Source organism: Leuresthes tenuis, unplaced genomic scaffold, assembly GCF_036924035.1.
Source record: "Leuresthes tenuis unplaced genomic scaffold, fLeuTen1.0.hap1 SCAF_22, whole genome shotgun sequence".
Lineage (NCBI taxonomy): Eukaryota > Metazoa > Chordata > Actinopteri > Atheriniformes > Atherinopsidae > Leuresthes > Leuresthes tenuis.
The window spans coordinates 27,925,563-27,949,031 of record NW_027325376.1 but is presented as its reverse complement, the minus strand read 5'-3'; the positions used below and the strand labels follow the sequence as shown (position 1 = coordinate 27,949,031).

General features: G+C 41.8%; 1 protein-coding gene across 1 annotated transcript in view; it reads left to right on the top strand.

Annotated features, from left to right (window-relative positions):
* The window catches only part of LOC140282386 (serine protease HTRA3-like), a 74,676-nt gene that overhangs the window by 38,438 nt on the left and 12,769 nt on the right, over positions 1-23,469 (top strand). The window contains exons 2-4 of the mRNA XM_072376966.1: positions 2,336-2,435; positions 9,616-9,748; positions 15,044-15,133. Of these exons, the coding sequence (XP_072233067.1) occupies positions 2,336-2,435; positions 9,616-9,748; positions 15,044-15,133 (323 nt within the window). The remainder of the gene's footprint in view (positions 1-2,335; positions 2,436-9,615; positions 9,749-15,043; positions 15,134-23,469) is intronic.

Here is a 23,469-nt window from a genome sequence, read left to right as displayed (position 1 = left end):
TGATGCAGAGAAACTAGTTCATGCATTTGTTACTTCAAGATTGGACTACTGTAATTCCTTATTATTGGGCTGTCCCACATATTCTCTGAAAAGCCTCCAGCTGATCCAAAATGCTGCAGCCAGAGTTCTGATGAGAACTAACAGGAGAGATCATGTTTCTCCAGTTTTAGCTTCTTTTCATTGGCTCCCTGTTAAATTCAGAATGAATTAAGATTCTTCTTCTCACATATAAAGCTCTTAATGACCGAGCTCCATCATATCTTAAAGATCTAATTGTAAGGTATTTTCCTAACAGAGCACTTAGCTCCCAAACTGCAGGTTTACTTGTTGTTCCCAGAGTTTCTAAAAGTAGAATGGGAGGTAGAGCCTTCAGTTATCAGGCCCCTCTCTTGTGGAATAAGCTGCCAGTAAATGTCCGGGAATCAGACACCCTTTCCACTTTTAAGATTAGGCTTAAAACTTTCCTTTCTGATAAAGCTTATAGTTAGGGATGGCTCAGGTAATCCTGAATTATCCCATAGTTAAGCTGCTATAGGCTTAGACTGCTGGGGGACCTCATCTGTCACACCTTTCCTCACTTTGCTCTCTTTTTTTCCCCTGTTTAATTTCACAATTGATTTTATGTACATGTGACATTATTGTGGTTATTAACGTATGTTTCCCTGTTCCAACAGATATCCTTTGAATGGCGTTATGGTGTTTTTCCCCCCTCTTTTCCCTCTTTTCTGTCTTCTCAAACCCCAGCTGGTCGAGGCGGATGGCCACCCTTCTTGAGTCTGGTTCTGCCAGAGGTTTCTTCCTGTTAAAAGGGAGTCGTTCCTTTCCACAGTCGCCACAGGCACGCTCAGGACGGGAGATTGGACTGAAGACAAGTTTCGGTGCAATCTGTTGGTTTCCTTAGCTAGGATATTAATTTTTTTTAATTGGCTCTATATGAATTAATTGGATTATGATTACAATGAATTGAATTCCAATTGGCTTGAATTGGACTATATTACTTAAGTGCCTTGAGATGACAATTGTTGTAATCTGGCGCTATATAAATAAAATTGAATTGAATTGAATTAATTGGGAGATAGTGTTAGTCTAAGTGAGGCTTTCCCAATAAAGCCTGGCTTTCTCTAGCTAAGTTCTTGGAACACCCCTCAGGACTTCCTATAAGAAGAGATTATGTAGCTCAGTGTGACCATCCTGTCCAAATAAAATGTAAATAATATTAAATGAAAATATTAGATGGGTTATATCTACAAAAACGGAGCTGATGCACAACCCCAAATCAGAAATAGTAAGGAAGAGATGGGAAAACTGCCAATTAAATAAAACAACAACAAAATAATTTTTTCAATTTATTATATATTCTTACGTGAGCTCAAAGTAAAGAAGAAACCTGATGAAGAATCAACCTTGTCCAGAGGTGGTATTGACTCAGAGGAATCTGGGATGGACCATTACACAGTGGAAATGGTGATCAGACCAATCAGAATTCCCAATGCTTTTTTAAGAAATGGATGCAGAGTCCTTTAACAAGACAATGTAAAACCTGCATTCTGTACAAATTACTAAGGCATGGCTGAGGAAGAAGAGGGAACAGCACCGGACTGATCTATATGTAGTCTTGACCTGTTCACAATAGAGTATGTTGGAGAACTTTTCAATGAAAAATGTAATTGATTTAAAAAAAAAAAAAAAAAAAAAAAAAAAAATGAAAGATGTAATGGTGACAACCCCTTCTTGTTGTTTAAGATGAAATTGCTGGAAAAAGGAAAAAAAAATAGCACCTGTAATGCTTCATCAATTGGTATCTTCAATGACAAAACATTTTAAGTGTCAAAGAAATGACAACATTAAATGATAAGAGCTTTTTTAGGGTCAGGCCTGAAATGCAAAAATGGATTTATATTAACATAATAAATGAAGATAAATAGATTAAACATGAAATGACATATATTCATACTCTGTGCAATAAAGGAAAAGTCAATATAAATGTAAAAATCTTTATTTCTTTATCATTTTCCATTCCACACTATCTCAACCTTTTCTTATTTTAGGATGTTTTTTATTACTTCCAACAATAGTTGAACATTCTCTGAGTTTCTTATCTAACTAAGAAAAGATAATATGTTTAACAGATATTTGGCTTAACTTATATCACAGGTGTCATGCCTTATTTGAATTCATGACTTGATAGAAAAATCTAGGTCTCATTATTTTCCCACTTAGATTACTCATAACACACCTTCGCTCTGTGTTTTGTAACTTTTAATGCAATTAATTATTAAGAAATCAGACTGCAGACTGACACTAATAAAAAGCACAATTCTTCTCGCCAGTATAGGTTCTTCACATGCTGCCAGTCCTCGTTACAAGTTCAACTTCATAGCTGATGTGGTGGAGAAAATCGCCCCTGCTGTGGTACACATTGAGCTCTTCCTCAGGTAATAACTTTGTGTATCTCTGTGCCCTTGTTTGAGTCAAATTGTAGGGACATATCTCTTAACACAGTCACTGTTGTTGTGGGGACAAGTTTCCCTTTTGGTGATAAAAGCAAAGCCTTCATAATATAAATCTGATTATTGTGTGTATACTCTTTTTAAAAACTGGGGTTACCAGGTAGGTGTGCTTAGGTTTCGTTACGTCTCCAGGAAATTAACGTAAATGTGATTGGATTTTATTTTGGGAAAAGCTGAAAGACCTGCGCCAAATGCCCCGAGAGACCCGATCAGATTTTACGCAGTGAGCAAGACAGAGATATACTGGGGGAGCAAACTATTTAGTGTTTTATGGACAAAAAAAGTTAATTAAAGGTGCTTCTGTACTGAACAGGTAGCCACTGTAAGGACTTCAGTACTAGAATTATATGCTTAAATATCCATTTTAATGTCAGAGCTCTTTTGTGCCTCATTCGAATTGAGTTGAAGTCACCCTACTGATTGTTTGGATAATCTTGCAAATGAAAGAGTTACAGTAGTCTAATCTGCTCACCATGAATGCATGGACCAAAGTCTGTTTGAGATAGAAATTTTCTAAACCCAGATATTTTTCAAATCTAAAGTAGAATGCAGTTCTGGTGATGCTTTTAATGGGATTGTCAAACTTAGAATCAGTATCCAAAATAGTTCCAGGTTTTGTGACTTGCTCACTGTGTTTTTAAGTAAACAAGCAGACTTGGTTTAAGTTTGAAGCGCCGACCAAATTTTTGTAATCGTTTCACTGATAGTGTTCGACCAGTCACTGATGACTGGATAGCCTTTCAGATTAGCGTCTCACGTGTCTGTTGTCATATGAGCAGTTGATTAGAAATGAATGATTTGACCGAATATAATAATATTACCTATCAATCAAGACTACACACACACACACACACACACACACACACACACACACACACAGTCACATGCTTATTATACAGTTGTTGTGTCATTCTATGGTTTCAAATCATACGTATCCACAGTTATGCTATATGTACTTGCTGCTGGTGTTGTTGCTGTTTTTTTTTGCTTGCAGGTGCTCCTGATGGCTCTCCGTCTGGATTCCCCACAGAGGCCGTGGGATGTTTTCTGTTTGGTTTCTACAGATGTAGTTGTCTGGTTTTGTCCTCTCCAATAATTTCTTTCTATCTTTGTCTCGTTTGGGTCTCTTTTTATTTGCTCTCCCTCTTTCCCTGACCCATTGTCAGGTTCAGCACTATTACATGTAGGGATGCACCGAAAATTCGGTAACTTGTAAGTCGCTTTGGATAAAAGCGTCTCAGAAATGCACAAACATAACATATTTTAACTTTATAGCAAGGCCGAATAGACTGTTAGCTGCGCGTTTTAATGACACAAGCAAAGAACGTGCAGTGATGCGGTAAACAGAGATATTTTAAAGTGTCAGAGAGAGAGCATGTGAATGAAGCTGAGCGGTAAGAATAGACTCATGTGAGCGGTATCGGAGTGGAACTGGAGCGGCATGGAGCAATCGCTCCTTCCATTTGATAAAAACTCACTCCACGCTCCGACTATATTTTGCAACCCCCTGTTCCCAGCTCCGCTCCGTTCACATGCTCTGGTTGGAGAGCGAGAAAAGAATTGCAGTTTGCAAGTGTTTAACCAAAGTATCTAGGGGGTTCCTCTGCAAGCACACACTTATTGGGATTTACCTGAGCCTTCAGTTTACATTATTAGCCTACTGTGACTAAATAGACTTGTGCCAAAAGGATAATAATTCATTTGATGTGGGTTTATCCACTTTTATGCACTTTAGTTTTTTTGGGAATGCACTTCTAATGCAGGTTTTGTTTAAAGGCCTACAGAGTAGATATTTTTTAACTCCGTTATATAGGGCTAATATAAATGTGAAACTACTTGAACTAATATTCAAATGTCAGAATATTAAATAAACATTTCCTTTCTTTGAAAATCATGTCTAAAAATGTATTTTATTTATGCAATATTAAAAAAAATAAAAAATAAAAACAACCACATTCGGTATTATTCGGTATTAGCCAAGCGTTTGATTTTTTTATTCGGCTTCAGCTTCAGCCACAAATTTTCTATTCGGTGCATCCCTAATTACATGTAAAGTATTGTAACAAAAATAAGCAGTACTTGGAAATCAAGGGGAGCTTTACACTTTAAAGCAAAGCAAATGTGTTTGGCATAACACGGTATTTAGATTACAATTGACCCTTCGCTAAGCCCCTCCAACAAACGGTTTCTGTCCAATCCTACTTTAGCAACTGTAACTACGCACAAGAGGCCAGTCAAGCTTTCGGTAGAAAGCAATATGCCAAAGCGGTGTGCATATGAGACTTGCAAGTCCGACAGTCGATATCCAAGAAGTTTGGAGGGTGGTGTAGAATTCTTTGCCTTCCCCAGCCCAAGACGCAACAAGAAAGATGCCTGGAGTGGATAAAGCAGTGTGGAAGATCACACGAACAGCGGAATCCCTCCAAAATCAATAAGAGCACCTACATTTGTTCAAAGGTAAAGTGCTAGCTAACATTAGCTAACCATAGCTTTGTGTGGTAACGCCAACAAAGACGTCTCTGTTAAACCTTGAGCCACTGTGTAATATTTAAGCAAAATAAATACTAACAGATAGAGACAAGTTCTGACATACTGATATATTTTAGCATTTTGTGAAGGGACGCCTTCACAAAAAGTAAATGAACCATTTACTTTTTTACACAATAGCGACCATATGCAACAACGACCTCATTGTTCATTATCGTTTAGTAGTTTTATTTGTTTGTGTGAACAACACCCCTGTTGTTGTAAGAGACCATATCATTATATTTGAAATATGAATCATACCTGCTTCCTCTGTAGCAGCAATCTACGGGTCTCCGCTTGCGCTCACCCCAGGCTTTCGCGATGACAATAGACAAGATCGGAACGTCTTTAACCTTGCTACCCCTTGGTTTGTGCCTCTGTTATGACAAACTGAAAGATAGTGCTGGGCTTTTCTGTGCCTTAATGAGGTCAAGTGAATATATCAGCTCCACTATATGTGAGCAATATCCTGGCACACTGTAAACAAATGCAAGAATTTGGCAAACAGAACGACAGTGAAAGCTAACATAACATTTGATTTAAATTTATAAAATATATATCAAGTTACCCTGCTGTACAATAACATTGTTGTTCTTGTATGTGCTGTTTTTTTATTGGAAGTGTCAACACGTGGTGCCTGGCGCTTACATTTGCTGCATTCAGACAGAGAGTTCAAAGAACGCAGTTCTAAGACCCGCCCTTCCCCAGAGGAACTGTTTCATTTTGCATTCGCACATGAGTCAGGGACCTTTACAGGGACTGATGCGATGCAACCGTCTGCGACAGATGTGTTACTTTAGTGCCACTCAACAACAAAACAAAACCCGTAAAAGTAAGGAGAGAAGAAAACAACACCACCAAGAAGGCTTAGCGAAGGGTCAGTTCTGCTGCCATAATGCAGGGCTGGACAGGAGGAGAAAAAAAAGGTTTGAGGCATTTCCGTGGTGGCTGTAATGAGACCTCCCTTTACTATTTGATCTTACATGATAAACAGATTTGTTTCTGTAATCAACTTCACTTACTGATCAGCTATGTAAAACGTTTGTGTTTTTAGTAATTGACAAGTCATTCTAATCCACTTTCTAGCAAGTGGACAGTCACCAACTCAGGATTGTCTTTCATCATTGTAAAGAAACACCACTTTTTGTGGCGATAAAAAGTTTCTTTGTAGTTTTATGAATGAAAAACTAAAACACCCTGACTGTGGACAGTTTCATTTGTTTTCTTCAGTTCTTCATTTTGCTATTAAATCCTGAAGACAGTTCAAATTAATGTTATTCAGACTATGCTGCTTCTTTGAAATAGTGCTTGTCAAGATAGTAAAGGGGTGTCCTAGATGATGGTTTTATTAACATTAATATTCTTTTTTTTTTTGTTGCTCTGCATGCCTATAAATGATTTCAGTATTTTTGAATTGCCAGTCTTATACTCTGTTTTCACCAGGACTGTGACATTTGTCCAGAGCTAGAGGTAGGCAAAGCTTCTTGGCTGTCACTGCCACATTTACAACAATGTAAATAAATAGACACCATCCCCATTTGAATAAAACAAAACAACAACGACAACGAGAAAAACAAGCTATAGTTACATGAATTTAGATAAATAATAAATGTCAATTTGTGAAAACTTTAGAAAAACCATACCAGTAAACATGAGCTCCTTTGGTTGTATTTGGTTATGCTTAATGTAATCCATACATACAATATTGTGCAAAAGTGGTGAACCACCCTCATACATTATCATCTACTTCTAGAGAGCACTAAATTTCCTGGACTCTTTCCAAGTAGTGTTGAACAATAGTTATCCAGGCATTAACACTGACTTGGGAGTCAAGCATCAAAATGGTATCTAACTCAAACAATGAGCCAGCGTTTTGTCTACACATAACAGACAACTTAGAAAGAGCCAAAGAACCAATTTTAAATCTTTAGATACTTTGTTACCAGCAGCCTGTCACAAAGACACATCATTTGTTTCCATTTCTTTAGTTGCATCTATGAAAAACACCAAAGATAACAGTTTGAAAAATGTACCAACAAGGTGATTCCTAGAGAGCTATTAGCTTAAAACTTGGCATATCTCAGCATGGTGTGCAGTGTGTCCTTAAAATATTTGAGGAAACTGGACAAGTGGAGGACAAAGGAAGAAGTGTCAGGCCTAACAAAAACTATCTACAGCAGATGAACAGGATCTGAAAGTGATGTCCTTAAAGTGCCCATGGCATGCTTTTCCATGTTTTCTGGCTTATCTGCAGCGTTAAAACAGTGATGTATTATCATCTGGAATGTCACCCGAAGCTTAAAAAAGGTATATCCATTATCTACTGCTTATAAGGGGTCAGGTTGTGGAGGCAACAGGTTCAAGAGGACCCAGCTCCTCCTGGGGGATCCAAAGGTGTTCCCAGGCCATAAGGGATATATAATCCATTCAGCAAGTTCTGGGTCTGCCCCTGAGCTTCTACCGAGTTGGACATGCCTGAAAAATCTCCAAAGGGACCAGGAGTCATCCTAACCAGAATCTCCTCAACTGAGTCCTTTTGATGTGTCGCAGCAGCAGCTCTACTCCAAGCTCCTTCTGAATGGTCGAGGGTTGGAAGAAAGATGAACCAGTTCCCTCTTTACCGTAATGGACAGGAGCAGCGTCCTCATTGATATTTTATGCCGAAAGAACTTGTTTTATCCAGTAGTCTTGAGTTCTCTAGACTTTTCTCTACATCCTTTTCACTCACACATCACGTTAGGATTTAAGTTAGGATTCAAGTTAGAATTTCCTGGTACGGTGAAATTCCTGAGGCTGTTCACCACAGCTAGAGAGTTCTTGTTATCCATTTTTACATTGGACGTTTTTGGGCCACAAGGAACAACTGACTGTTTTGGAGATATTTTCAAGAAAATTTGTTTGTGGTAGAGGGGGAAAGCATTCCCTGGCCAGCATCAGCACCTGGCCAGGTGTTCAATGTTTGGATCTATTTTCTACACTTCAGGGATTACAGTTTTATTAACAAGACCTAGTATGATGCTGGCTTTGCAGACAGACAGAAGAGAAAACAATTTCAAATGTCTGGGTTGTGTTCACATTAGATGCATTTTCTCCCATCATGGGTACAATGTGTGAAAAATCAGTTTGTTACAGTGTCTAATTGCACTGCTCACTTTCATGTTCTTGATCTGATTCTGGCTCAAACGTGCGCAGCTTAATTTGAGATGATGTTATGCTCAAAAGTGTACCATGTTTGTTATAATCTCTCTGTATGTGTGTTGTAGCTTCCTGACAGATGTAACCCTGAGAAGTATGATCAATGAATCACCAACATCCTCTCCCCTCAGCAAGCCTCCAAGAATTCGACCAATCGGAGTCCCCCAGATCATCTCATTCTCAGCAAACAGATTCCCCCTAGACAGAGCTCTCCCTTGTTCTGAAAATATTACAAACTACTTTGAGTTATGATGCATCCATATCATCCAGAATAGCTGCAGATTAAGAATTAAATGCTTAAATAATCACGCCATGTCCACTTTAAGAAAGAGGAAAAAAATCCAGCAAAGACCTGACACAGGACCTGAGAGATGCATCTGGACCTTCAGCTGATCCATCTACTGTTGGCCCAAGCCTCATCAGAAATGGTCTCCATGGAAGGGTGGCTGTCAAGAAGCCATTCTTAAGGAAGGGAAACAGGGAGAAAAGGCTGAGCTGTGCCAAATGACACAAGAAGTGGACTGAAAATCAGTGGCAACAGGTCTTATGGAGGGATGAATCCTCCCCAGAGCCCGGACCTCAACATTATTGAAGCAGTGAGAGAGCTAAACAGGGAAAAAGCAAAAGGCAGCCAACATCCAAAGAAGAGTTTTGGAATGTCCTTCATGAAGTCTGGAGAACTATTCCTGAAGACTGCTTCAGTTCTATAAATCGACAAATGACAACAAATGTCATTTTTGGGGCGGCTGTAGCTCAGGAGGAAGAGCAGTCGCCCATCAATCGGAAGGTCGTTGGTTTAACTCCAGCTTCCCCGGGCTACATGTCGAAGCGTCCTAGGGCAAGACACTGAACCCCACATTGCCTACCGATGTATCCATCGGTGTATGAATGTGTTTATGCATGAATGGTTAGAAAGACGTTATGTGTAGACTTGCTGTATGAATGTGTGTGAATGGGTGAATGTGGCATGCAGTGTTAGAAGCGCTTTGAGGAAGGAACTTCAAAGACACAGTTCAATTCAAGCAAATTGGAATCCAGTTCAGTGTAGTACAATCATAATCCAGTCAAATTTAATTAATCAAAATCCAAATTAGTCTAATTCATACACTGCCAATTAAAAAAGTAGCCTGAACCAGAACTAACTAAAAGGTTTGCCTACGAGGATTCAGGCTGTGTTGAAGAATAAACATGGTAATATCAAATACTGACATTCAAGCTAACTGTTTTTATATTATATACTGTATTTGTATTGTATTTATGTTTGCACGCGTTTCAATAAGTCACTGAACCTACTTGCCTTTTCTTGACAATATATAAAAGGGAGGTGGCTGAAGAAGTTTGCACTGTACTCTGAGAATTTGCTGACATTTTATTCACTCCATAGACATCCTCTCTTTGGTCGCAACATCCCTCTGTCCAGTGGCTCTGGGTTTGTAATGACAGACAGTGGACTGATTGTCACCAACGCCCACGTAGTCGCCAGCACCACATCTGTGTCAGGTCAACAATACTTAAAGGTACACAAATGTTGAAATGAAAATAAATTAAGAAAACGGTAACCAGTGCTTTCTTGTCTGAATGACATTAAAGGGCCCATGGCATGCTATTCCATGTTTTCTGGCTTATCTGCAGTGCAGTGTTTGAGTGGTATTTTAAGATTAAGATCAGATTTATTGTCATGTATACACACGAAATTTGTCCTCCGCTTTTAACCCCTTCAGGTTGGCACCTGTTGACACAAACATGCACATGCACACACTCATAGAGACCGATGCCATACACTGGAGCGGTGGGCAGCCATTCACAGCGCCCTGGGGTCATGGGGGTACGGTGCCTTGCTCAAAGGCACCTCAGCCATGACAAGGAGGTGAACTGCCACACCTCCAGCTGTCAGTTCACCAATCATTTTGAGCGGTGAGAGTGGGGGTTGAACCACCAACCTTCAGGTTATTGGACTAACTACCTTACCCTATTTAAGGGTAGATTAAATGCCACCCAAAGCTGACAAAGAGATATGTACGTTTTTGTGGGGTTTTTTGCAGAAAGAACTTGTTTTGTCAAGTAGTGTCAAGCTCTCTCTTGAAAAACTTTGTTAATACCCTTTTTAAAATGATGGAATTAAATCAAATTAAAAATATTTGGATATTTTAGCTTCACTGACAACAGTTTTATTAACAAGATCCATTATGAAGCTGGCTTTGTAGAGAGACTTAAGCTAAAAGTTGAGTTCCAACACTAAAAGAGCTCAAGTCTGAATCTTAAACGGTTTTAAATGTCTGTGTTGCAATGATATTCAGCATATGAACTGAATTTAGTACAAACATCATATTGCCAAAAGTATTTGCTCATCTGCCTTTACACGCATATGAACTTAAGTGACATCCCATTCTTAATCCATAGTGTTTAGTATGACGTCGGCCCACCCTTTGCAACTAGAACAGCTTCAACTCTTCTGGGTACACTTTCCACAAGGTTTAGAAGTGTGTTTTTGACCATTCTTCCAAAAGTTCATTTGTGAGGTTGGACACTGATGTTGGACAGAAGGTCTGGCTCACAGTCTCTGCTCCAATTCATCCCAAAGGTGTTCTATCAGGTTGAGGTCAGGACTCTGCAGGCCAGTCAAGTTCTTCCACACCAAACTGGCTCACCCATGTCTTTATGGACCTTCCGTTGTGCACCAGTGCACAGTCATGTTGGAGCAGGAAGGGGCCATCCCCAAACTGTTTCCACAAAGTTGGGAGCATGAAATGGTCCAAAATCTCTTGGTATCTGAAGCATTCAGAGTTCCTTTCACTGGAACTAAGGGGCCAAGCCCAGCTCCTGAAGAACAACCCCACACCATAATCCCCCCTCCACCCAACTTTACACTTGGCACAAGTACCGTTCCCCTGGCAACCGTCCATGGTTAAAAGTAGGCAAAGGGCGCTATGGAGAAAAGAAGAGTCTGTCAGGGCACAGAAAGGGAGTGCCGGAGAGCCGAACGGAAATGGTGCGAGTCAAAGCTCCAGGTTCATTATGAGGTTACAAAGAAAAGCTATGTGTGTTCAACTAGACTTTGCACAGAACAAGGGAGAGTTATTTTTCTGAAATCATCAAAAACTGCAGTAATAACTCTCTCGTCCTGTTTGCTACAGTAAACAGATTAACAAACCCTCCAGTTTCACTGCCTTTAGAACTCATTTCTACATCTAAGTGTAATGAGTTTGCAATATTCTTGAATGACAAAGTTCAAGGCATTAAAAATGCAATAATTTCCACAACAAAAATAACTACTCTGCAGCCAGCTAGACACCTAGAGCTGACACTTTTCACACCTGTCACTGACAAAACAGTCAAAGAGATCATCTGCAGTCTGAGTTCATCGACATGCTGCCTTGATGAGTTGCCCACTAGATTTCTAAAGTCTGTGCTGAGCAGTTTGTTACCACAACTCGCTCATCTAGTCAACATCTCACTCCAGACTGGAACATTTCCAAAGGACTTAAAAACTGCTGTAATTAAGCCTCTTCTAAAGAAGAGCCGTCTTGATGCCACAGTACTGAACAACTACCAGCCCATATCAAACCTGCCGTTCTTAGGCAAAGTCCTACAAAAAGTTGTTTACCAACAGCTTTCTGACTTTCTCCTGTCTAACAATGCTTTTGATACTTTCCAATCAGGCTTTAGGCCCCACCACAGCACTGAGACAGCTCTGATCAAGGTGACAAACGATATCCACCTGAACATAGACGCAGGCAAAGTCTCAGTCTTAGTTCTGGTGGACCTGAGTGCTGCCTGTGACACAGTTGACCATGTGATCTTATAACAGAGATTAGAAGACTGGGTGGGAATCTCTGGTAGTGCTTTAAACTGGTTCAAATCCTATCCCAAGGACAGGAAGTATTTTGTTGTAATTGGTAACTGTGTCTCAAACCAAATAACTATGACCTGTGGGGTTCCCCAGGGGTCCATCCTGGGACCCCTATTGTTAAATCTGTACATGCTCCCATTAGGCCAGCTAATACGCAGCTATAATGTGTCCTACCACAACTATGCAGATGACACTCAGATCTATGTGTCATTGACAGCAGGAGAACACGGGCCTGTAGATACATTGTGTCACTGCATCGAACAGATCAGTGTGTGGATGCAAAACTATTTTCTCCAGCTAAACTCAGACAAAACTGAAATCATTGTCTGTAGCCCACAGAAACAAAGAGAAAGTGTTATCAGTGACCTTGAGACTCTCTCTCTAAAACCTAATAATGAAGTTAGAAATCCAGGGGTAATATTGGACTCAGACCTGAACTTTAACAGCCACATTAAATCAATAATATCAGCAGCTTTTTACCATCTAAAAAACATTGCCAGAATCAAAGGAATAGCGTCTAAACCAGACTTAGAAAGACTAATCCATGCGTTTGTGTCCAGCAGGTTAGACTTCTGTAACGGCCTGCTCACTGGGCTCTCTAAACGGATTGTAAGACAGCTGCAGTACATCCAGAATGCTGCTGCTCGAGTCCTGACTAGAACCAGGATATACGACTATATTAGTCCAGTGCTCAGGTCTCTGCACTGGCGTCCTGTCACTCAGAGAATAGACTTTAAAACAGCTCTGTTTGTGTACAAGTCTTTTCATGGTCTAGCGCCAAAGTACATCTCTGCATGTCAGAGCCATATGAACCAACTGGGACTCTGAACCCTGCTGGTGTCAGGACTAAACAAGGTGAGGCTGCGTTTCAGCTTTATGCTAAAATCTGGAACAGTCTTCCAGAAGATGTGAGAGAGGCCTCAACTCTGACAATGTTTAAATCCAGGCTGAAAACAGTTTATTCAGCTGTGCATATGACAACTGAATATATTTTATCTGCTCTATTCCCTTTTAATTTAATTAATGATTATTTTTTATATTTATGGAATGATTTTATTTGTCTTCTTCTGCTTTTATGTAGCTGTAAAGCACTTTCAATTGCCTTGTGTACAAATTGTGCTCTACAAATAAACTTGCCTTGCCTTGTTAGAAATTCCTTGCAACTCAAAAAGACTAATTTCAAGAATAAATTATTGTATAGCCTCTTTTAAAAATATAACCCTTGCAAAGATCAGGGCAGAATGGGTAAATGGGTTGGGGGAAGACTTAGAAGAGGATATCTGGAACAACACTCCAGAAAGAGTGAATGACTATTTCCTGTACAAAACTGAACATAATATAATTCAAAGTTTTACATTGCAATCACTATTGTAAAGCAAGACTGGTAAAAAATTTAAAGCTTTCTGTTGGTTATCAGAGTCACATGGTCAAGGTCACAGCTGAGACCGGCCATCTTGGTTGTTGTTATACATGTAAATGTGTTTTAAATCTGGTGTATCCATCGCCATTGAGCTCCGGAGAAGCTTTGTTTTTTCACAAGAAAGAATGTCTGTGCGACAAAGACAAACAAGCTTCAACTTACTTCCACGTGTTTGTCATCCTTTCACCTTTTCAACGCCAAACCAAGTGTTTCGCTATCTGTTACTCAGTGCAGAGTCATGCACGACCAGTGGACAGAATAACGTCCTTGTCTACCTATTGTCAGAGGTGTTCAATGTTAATCACCAGCCCAATTTTGCAATGGTCATAGTTGGCATCACAGACAGGAGATACTCTACAATTGGGAAAATACATAAAAACATAATTGCTTTTACAACCTTGCTTGCATGCAAAAGAATATCATAACGTTAGAAATCTAAACATCCACCAAAAGTATCTTTTTGACTGAGCGATGTGATGTAATTCAATTCGATACGATTAGAAAAAACTGAATATATACACACGGGGTCCAGGGATAAGTTATTTTTCATCTGGAATCCAGTGTTGATATACTTCTTAGTGTGACTAAGCAGTCTATTTTCAAGTCATGTTTGTTCATGTAGACCATAGTAAACAGTGTATGCTTTCAGGTGTATGCTTTCTTTGCTTCTCTGGGCGTATGTTTCTTGTGTTTGTAGATGTAATGTAGTATGCATGGGGAGGAGTGTTGTGTGTATTGTGTATAAGAAAATATGTGAACATTGTTCCATTGTTCTGGGGATCTTTTCCTTGCTCCATGTATGTGTATTATCAGTGCTTAATACATTATATACTTAAAAAAGAAAGATCCATGAGGTGCAGTGTGACAGGGAAGCTATGGGTACAGGGAGGGTGTGTTGCTGAAAGCACAGGAGGAGAACGCTAAGCATTCTGAACTGAACTTCAAAAACATGAGTTCATTGGCTCTGTCCAAAATTCCATCAGTCAGATCCCCCTTCCCAGTATCATCTTTTTCATCCCTTGCCTCATATCCCACACAGTCTCACTAGAGCTTGTTTTCCAGCTTCGTCCTGAAATGTCTTATCCTACTTTTCAGCTGTTACTGAACAGGTTTAAATAACATATTGTTATTTTACATTTTACTCTTTCTTGAGGTTCAAGCTTTTAATTGATCATTTATTTACTCATTTACAATTCAGTTATATTTGGTATAACTAATTTAATAAATTCAATCGAAATTAACTTCTGACACTGGTTTAGTTACAACAGAATATAAATTCTTCTTTTTTATTGAACTGTTATGGGTGTTATACTGGTAAATATTTACAGATGACACTTAGTGTATATATTGTATCTTGAAAATATCATATCTATGAGTGTAAAGATGCTGAGATAAAATGTCCGGCTATATTGCCCAACCATATGTTTTACCATAGGTATTACTGACAGTTGACATGTGAATATGACTGACTATGCCTTTTGCCTGGGAATATTTTCAATTCAAAGTGCTCTTGAAATGTACTTAATCTGTTCTCTCTTGAAGGTCCAGATGCATAATGGTGATGTATATGAAGCCAGCATCAAAGACATCGACAAAAAATCAGACATTGCCACAATAAAAATTACCCCACAGGTGAGTCAATGGCTCTGTAATTATTTCAGTAAATACATAAATGTTTTGTGCAGCCGCTCGGAGCATTGGCTCTGTCAAATTGTGTGAATACAAGAGGCATGGCAGCTTGAGGATTCAATGCAGTTATTGAGGTATTGCGAGAACTGCACTATTCTGGACAGAGATTGCTGATGTTGTTCCTGGGATGTGCTGGAGCCATTCTCCCAGTTTGCTGGTCACAACCCCGAGTACTCAATACTGCCTTCTTCTGCAGTTTGTCAACCATCACAATGTCCAGCTGGTTAGCCATCACCTGTTTATCAGTCTGGATTCGGAAGTCCCACAGGGTCTTGGGACCCTGGAACTTTTTTGTTTTATTCCTGGATAGTGGCTCTGACGTTCACTTGGCCACAGCCTCCCTCCTTGCGCTTAATGTACAGTCTCAGGATACTGGACTTGTGAAATCATCCTTTCATTGTGATGAGCTTTCTTGTCTTGATGTCAGTGGCTTCTAACCCCTCTTTATGCCAGATTATTATACCAGCTGACTGTATATGATGACTGGCAGGGCATATGTGCTGATTGCTTGGACTTCTTCCCTTTCAGCTGACCCTTCAGGACTTGCCTCGCTTTTTGTAGGTACTTGGTCATGGCTGACTTCCTTGAAACATTTTGGGTGCCATTTGCCTGTGGGACCCAAAGGTATTTGTTGTTGTCCTGAGGTTCAACCCATTCAGTTGTTATCACCTTGCCTCTCTTAAAGAGTGGCATATACAAGATTTGTGGAATTGAATAAAATTCTAGAGATGTTTAGGTATGTAATGCTATAAGAAAGTATGTGTAATCGCTTTTTCAAAATGTTATACTTTTACCATAAAGTGTCACCCCAACCATTTGTGGGAAAAAAAAAGCATTGATTCTGATCATTGTTGCTCCAATGAAATGAAAAAATGCAAAGAAACATTTCTTTACTTCTTTTCTCAGTGCACACTTTAAAAGGTTAAAGAGAAAGATAAAACTCGGGAGAACCCGAGAACTCCCCATCCTCAGGTTGTGAGGAAGGCGAGTTCGCCGGTGGGTCCACTGCCTCCTCCTCCGACAGGGAGTCCTCCCACTGGTCCGGGGCAGTGGAAGGGCCAGCAGCAGGCGTCCTATGGCGAGGGCCCCTGCCGATGTTGCTGGGGGAGGGCTGGTCCGGATGTTGCTGGTGAAAGACTTGGATGAGACCCCGGTCCAAAATGTGTTGAGCAGGAACCCAGGATCTTTCCTCCGGACCGTAGCCCTCCCAGTCGACGAGGTACTGGCAGCCCCTTCCACGTCGGCAAGAGCGAATGATGCGGTGCACTTCATATGTGAGTCCCCCTTCAATGAGACGGGGGGGTGGGGGGTGGGGGTGGCTCCCAAGAGGCTGCAGAACTCCCGCCAGAACACTGATGAAAACTGGGGCCCTCTGTCCGAGACCACATCAACAGGAATCCCATGAATCCGGAAGACGTGGTTGAGGAGCAGCTGGGCTATCTCTTTAGCTGACGGGAGCTTAGGCAAGGACACAAAGTGTGCCATCTTAGAGAAGCGGTCCACAATGGTAAGAATAGCCGTCTTCTCATTCGATGGTGGCAGGCCTGTCACGAAGTCCACTGAAATGTGGGACCAGGGGCGATGTGGCACTGGGAGAGGCTGCAGGAGGCCGGATGGTGCTTGACGCGATGTTTTATTCCGATTGCAGATCTGGCAGGCTTTGACATACTCCCGGGTGTCCTCCTGTAACGTGGCCCACCAGAAACGTTGTAGAAGGACCTCCCGGGTTCTCTGGATCCCAGGATGGCAGGTCAACTTAGAACCATGGGCCCACTGGAGTACATCCGACCTCAGAGCTGCAGGCACGAATAAACATCCAGTAGGGCAGGCACTAGGACCAGGCTGACCCTCTGTGGCAGCTCTTACTTTCTCCTCAATTTCCCAAGTCAGGGATGCCACAACACACGGGGACGGAAGGATGGTGTCAGGAGCACTTGTGCCATCATCCTCCCTCTGGAACTGACGTGACAGAGCGTCAGGTTTGACGTTGCGGGAGCCGGGTCTGTAGGAGAGGGTGAAATTGAACCTAGTGAAGAAGAGGGCCCATCGTGCCTGTCGAGAATTGAGTCTCTTTGTGGTTCGAATGTACTCCAGGTTCTTGTGGTCCGTCCACACCAGGAAGGGCTGCTTGGTTCCCTCCAGCCAGTGCCGCCACTCCTCCAGGGCCAGTTTAACAGCAAGGAGTTCCCGGTTACCAATGTCATAATGCCGAGAGAAAAAGGCACATGGGTGGATCTTCTGGTCACTGGCTGCTCGCTGGGACAGCACAGCCCCTACACCCATGTCAGATGCATCCACCTCTACGATGAACTGCCGTTCGGCATCAGGAACTTGGAGGATGGGTGCAGAACTGAAGCGGTCCCTCAGGGTCTGAAAGGCTGTATCTGCAGAATGGGACCATCGGAAGGAAGTCTTGGAGGATGTCAGGGCTGTGAGAGGGGCAGCGATGGAGCTATAGTTCCGGATTAAGCGCCTGTAAAAATTGGCAAAGCCCAGGAACTGCTGCAGCTTCTTACAGGTTTCAGGGACTGGCCAGCACCTAACTGCGTCCACTGCGGCTGTAGCTCAGCAGGAAGAGCAGTCGCCCACCAATCGGAAGGTCGGTGGTTCGACTCTGGCTTCCCCAGGATACATGTTGAAGCGTCCTTGGGCAAGACACTGAACCCCACATTGCTCCCCCAGTGTATCATTGGGGGTATGAATGTCAATGCTTAGAAAGCACGTAGTTATGTATCTTAAGACGTGCTGTATGAATGTGTATGAGTGGGGTGAATGCGGCATGTAGTGAAGCGCTTTGAGTGGTCAGCTAGACTAGAAAAGCGCTATACAAGTACAAGTCCATTTACCATTTACTTTGGCAGGATCCATCTCCAGGTGACCTTGAGTCACAATGTGACCCAGGAATGACACAGTGAAACTCACACTTTTCGGCCTTCACGAAAAGGGAGTTCTCCAGCAATTGTTGGAGGACATGGTGGATATGTTCTTCGCGGGACTTAGAAAAAATGAGGATGTCGTCCAAATAGACGAAAACATATTTGTCGATCATGTCTCTGAGGAGGTCGTTGACCAAGGCCTGGAAAACTGCCGGGGCATTGGTGAGGCCAAATGGCATCACCAAATATTCATAATGTCCGGTGGGCGTGTTAAAAGCAGTCTTCCATTCATGCCCCTCTCGGATGCGGACAAGGTGGTAGGCATTACGGAGGTCGAGCTTGGTGAAGATCATGGCTCCTTGAAGTAACTCAAAGGCTGAGGAGATGAGGGGAAGAGGGTACCGGTTCTTTATAGTGATGTCATTAAGTCCCCTGTAATCAATGCAGGGGCGCAGGGTCTTGTCCTTCTTCTCGACAAAGAAAAATCCTGCCCCAGCAGGAGACGACGAGGGTCGGATAATACCGGCAGCCAGGGAGTCATTGATGTAAGACTCCATGAACTCCCGTTCAGGACCAGACAGGGAGTACAGACGCCCCTTGGGAGGTGAAGTGCCAGGCATCAGGTCAATGGAACAGTCATAAGGCCGATGAGGGGGCAATGAAGTCGCCTTAGTTTTACTGAACACCTCCCAGAAGTCATGGTACTCGGCAGGAACTCTGGACAAGTCAAGGCAGGAACTGGGATGCGTTGTCTGCTGGGGTACAGAGGCCTCTTTAAGGCAGACCTGGTGGCAGGAGTTCTTCCAACCGAGGATGCCCCCTGTGGCCCAGTCGATGTGGGGGCTGTGTCGACGTAGCCTAAGATCAGTGGAATGTTGGAAGATGACAGGAGGTGAAACTGGATGGTCTCATGGTGGTTACCGGAAAGTAGCATGTGGACAGGAGAAGTCTGGTGAGTGACAGTCTCCAGAAGATGGCCATCAAGGGCTTTGGCAGGAATTGAGGTGTCAAGTGGAATCTTCTTAAGTCCGAGTTGTATGGCTAAGCTCTCGGCCATAATGTTGGCATCTGCACCAGAGTCTATAAAAGTGGGCAGGGTGTGTGCACCACCAGGAAGGAGGAGCTTGACTTGGAACAGAGGGCGTAAGCTTGAGGAGGAAGAGTTTGCTGCTGTGTGACTCACCAGGACTTCCTCACTCACTGGTGAAGCCCTGTCTTTTAACGGGCAGCGGGAGATAAAATGTCCAGTTTGTCCACAGTACATACACAGATTCCCCTTACGGCTGTGCTCTCGCTCTTCGCATGTAAGCTTGGTGCGGCCCACCTGCATGGGCTTAGACTCTACACCATTATCCATAATGGGTAAAGAGGAACCGGAAGCAGATGAGTAACCTGGCCAGCGGGCTGGGTCGAGACGACCAGGAGTGTTCTGTCTCCTCTCCCTTCTCCGGGCCTGTATGAGGAGGTCCAGCCGAACAGTAAGTTCAATGAGACTGTCCAGTGTGGAAGGTAGAGGATAGGAAACCAGTTCATCTTTGATGTAGTCTGCCAAACCATGCAGAAAAGCATCGCGCAGAGCCGCAGGGTTCCAGTCGCTTCGACGGGCCCTGGTCCGGAAGTCGATGGAGAAGTCAGCCACTGACTGGTTCCCTTAGCGCAGGGAGAGCAGATCACGGGCGGCATCAGGTCCGGAAGCACCCAACCCGAACACCTTGCGTAGTTCTTCAGAGAAGGCCTGGAATGATGCACAAGCGGAAGTCCGCCTCTCCCACTCTGCTGTTCCCCAGAGGAGGGCTCTGCCGGTCAGGTTGCTAACTACGTATGCCACCCTGACCTCCTCAGTGGCGAACGTGTATGGCTGCAGGCCGAAGAATAAGGAGCAGGAGGTCAGGAATGAACCGCAGAGTTCAGGGTTTCCATCATATCGCTCAGGGGTTCCCACTCTGGGCTCGGAGATCATTCTGGGCTGTGGCAGAGCTGGAGCAGGAGTTTCCGGTGTGGGGACTGGAACTGCAGAAGGGCGAGTGGACATCAGCTGTTGCAAGTGGGCGGAGAGGGCTGCAAAGGTATTGGTGTTGGCCTCTGCAGCTTGTCTGGCGTATGCATCAGCCTCCTCCATTCTCTGCTGTTGCTGCATGAGCGCATTCTCAATCCTCTCAAACCGATCCTGTGGTGAGGGTGGTCCTGCTGGGTCCATGTCTGGCCAGATTGTACTGTAACGGGTGGTGTATGGACCCAATTTTAGTACAAAGGAGTCAGAAGACAGTGGTAAAAAGTTCAAGGCTTTACTGAGACTCTGGCAGACAGACAAACGGTTTAGAAACCGGCAAATAGGAGTCAGGAGAGGAGAGGCAAAGTTCTTGGTCAGGGACAGAAGGCTGGGTCGAATTACCAGGAGGCAGACGAAGCAGGGAATCAGGGACAGGCGAGGTCGGTACTGGTAAAGCTGGCAGGAGAACGCTGGAAAGACATGCATGGCAAAGACAATCTGGCAAAGGATAGAGTGTGGAGCTGGTGACTATATGCTGGGCTGATTGCATGTGATGAGAGGCAGCTGTGTGCACAGGTGAGTGGAGTTAACTGATGATTGGATGACTAAACTGTGACACTATTCATTAGAAAAAAAAAAAAAAAAAAAAAGAAACCTGGCTAAGGAAATCTGATCACACACTTGTTCTAAGCAAGGACGGGAGAATGCATGACAATGTAGAGCTCCCTCATAACAGGAACTCTGATACATAAACAAAATTTGCCATTGGCATTGCATATTAGGTGTTTCTAACAAATTTTCTTTTGAAAATGAGCACATTAATGTTATTTTTACTGGAAAGCAGGGAAACTCGACAGCTGTGTATTTCAAGTAGTTCTCTGAAAGTGTGTTCAGTGTATAGAACGTAAATAAAAGTTAACAAAGTTGCTGTGGCTTCAACTATTGACTTGTGAACTCCAGTCTTGAAACCTCAAATTCACCTTTTGGTCTTCATGATATTGTTCATTTTGGAGTTGGAAGTAATTATATCTAGATAAAAATGTATTGCTGGAGTGTGATATTTGAAAGCTCATTGGAGAACAAATATTTATTTAAATGTGAATTATTTTCAAAAGGACTATCAGTGCACCAATTAGAGGGAGCGAATGTAGCTAAAGATACCCAGTGTTTCTCACACGTTGTTAATATTCGGCTGACTTCTCCCCTTCAACCACTGAGAGGGATATCTCATATCAGTGCATTATGATCATAATATGAATATGGATAAACTCCATATTTAGATGCAGCTAATTTGATGAAGTGAGTGCTGTTCAGTCTGTTCAGTGAGTGACAGAACAAGGAAGAAGCAGCATGACGGTTGACAAGGACATTAATATTAGTAAGAGACTGTAAAATGTAGACATTCTATCACTTCTCATGCAGCAGTCATCTGTGTTGAAAAAATATATAATTCAAGATGATTATTTTTACACAATGGTGTGAGGCTTAGTATTTTCACCTCAAACCAAAAAGTTCCCGGCTGGGGCCTTTACTGTGTGGAGTTTGCATCTTTTCCCCATGCAAGTGTGGGTTCTTTCTTCCTCCCACTGTCCAAAAATTTGCATTTTCTGTTAACTGGTGATTCTAAATTGACCCCGGGAGTGAGTGTGAGTGTAATCTTAATCTGAAGTGGATTAAGTGGGTATAGTAAATGAATGAATCTATGGACGTTTTCCCAGCAACTAGACACTGTCTGTAGTATTGCACTTTAAGGAACTTCCAGACAAAAACAAAAGAGCTGCTGGGTCAGATACTCAAACTGAAGTTTAATATTCATGCACAAAAACTGTTAGCTCTGGAGACCAAGACAGGAGGACTGAGAAAAACTCTATTCAAACTCCAATTGAAAGAGCAGGAATGAGCAGAAACAGATTGGTTTCACCTCATTGCTTCGCTCACACATCTATCAAGCATTTTTCCACTAACTTTATTTATCCTATATCCTCCCTTCTTCTTTGTTCATACTTTTGTGATAAATTTGTATATGTACAACCTGCCTCTTTGTTTATTCATTGTATATATATCCTAGCTGTAAAGTGATATTTTAGGCCATTTAGATTAACCATTTGTCCTGGTTACTGGAATCCAATTGCTTTTTTTTTTGCTTTTTTTTATATAAATACTCTTTTCTGTGTGATACACTGGGTTTTTGGAACTTCTCAAAATGCAGTAAAATCACCTAGACCTCAGATATTTTTGGAATTTTACAGCCACACAGATGTAAAAGGACAACTTTTCAGCACCTGGTTCATATTTTGGCACTTTTAATTTCTGTGTAAGCCCAACTGTCGGGCATTATGAAGGTTTAAATAAAATGTAATCATCTCCAAAATGTTGCAGGTTGAGGTTGTACTGCACTGTACTGTGTAGAGCCATGGCTATATTTATGGTTGGATATCTTGATCTAAATAAGATAAGACCTACTTTTTTAATTCCTGTAGGGAAAAATCAGTTGTCCAGCAGTTCACAAGATAAACAAAAATAACACTGCAATCGGTATAAATTTTTTTTTTAGAAGGATAGATTGATCACAAAAAGAATCATAAGTAGGTAGAACAATCAGTAAATAAATTGATAAGTCATGGTTCAAAAAGTTGTGCAATCAAACCTAAGGGATAAGGAAAGATAATTATTGCAAAAGTGTGGTAATAATAAGAAATAGATGAAAAATAGTATCGTTTTAGAAAAATAATTTGATACCCATGTGATCAGATATGTATGTTTTTTCATACATCAGAAACATCATTCAGTTAATGTGAAGACTAAAACTGACTAATAACCAGGGATCTAATTCCCAATGTGTCTCGCATGCTATACATTGGGCCTCATGCAAGAACATTTTCGTATTCTTATTCTAAATTTCTCTCACTTTTTTCGCATGAAGGTCTCATACAAACACGTCAGAGTCAACAAACATTCTTTACTTCAAAAGTGTGTTAAGGACCTGTATAAATGATGAATGCCACCCGTACGTATTTAAGTGCATGTGGATTGTAAATTTTCATACTCCACACCCAAAATAATACCATATAAGGCTACGCTTCATATCTGCTGTGCCAGTGTTGAGTCATGAGAATGGCATCAAGGCGCAAGAAGAAAAACTTTACGGGCGCTGAGATTGAAATTCTGCTTTCAGAGATCCAAAAAGGAAACTGTCATTTTTAGCAGTGTCAGCAGTGGAATTATGGGACCTACTAAAGCGAAGAAATCGGAAGCAATTACGAGTGCTGTTAATAATGTCACCGAAATAAAGAAGAAATGGTTTGATATGAAAATGGCTTTAAAAAAAAAAAAAAAAAAAAAGTCTTGCCACGGCCAGGCGCTCGATGACTGTAGTAGTAGCACTTGATTTGTCCCAGTATGGGCAATTGCCA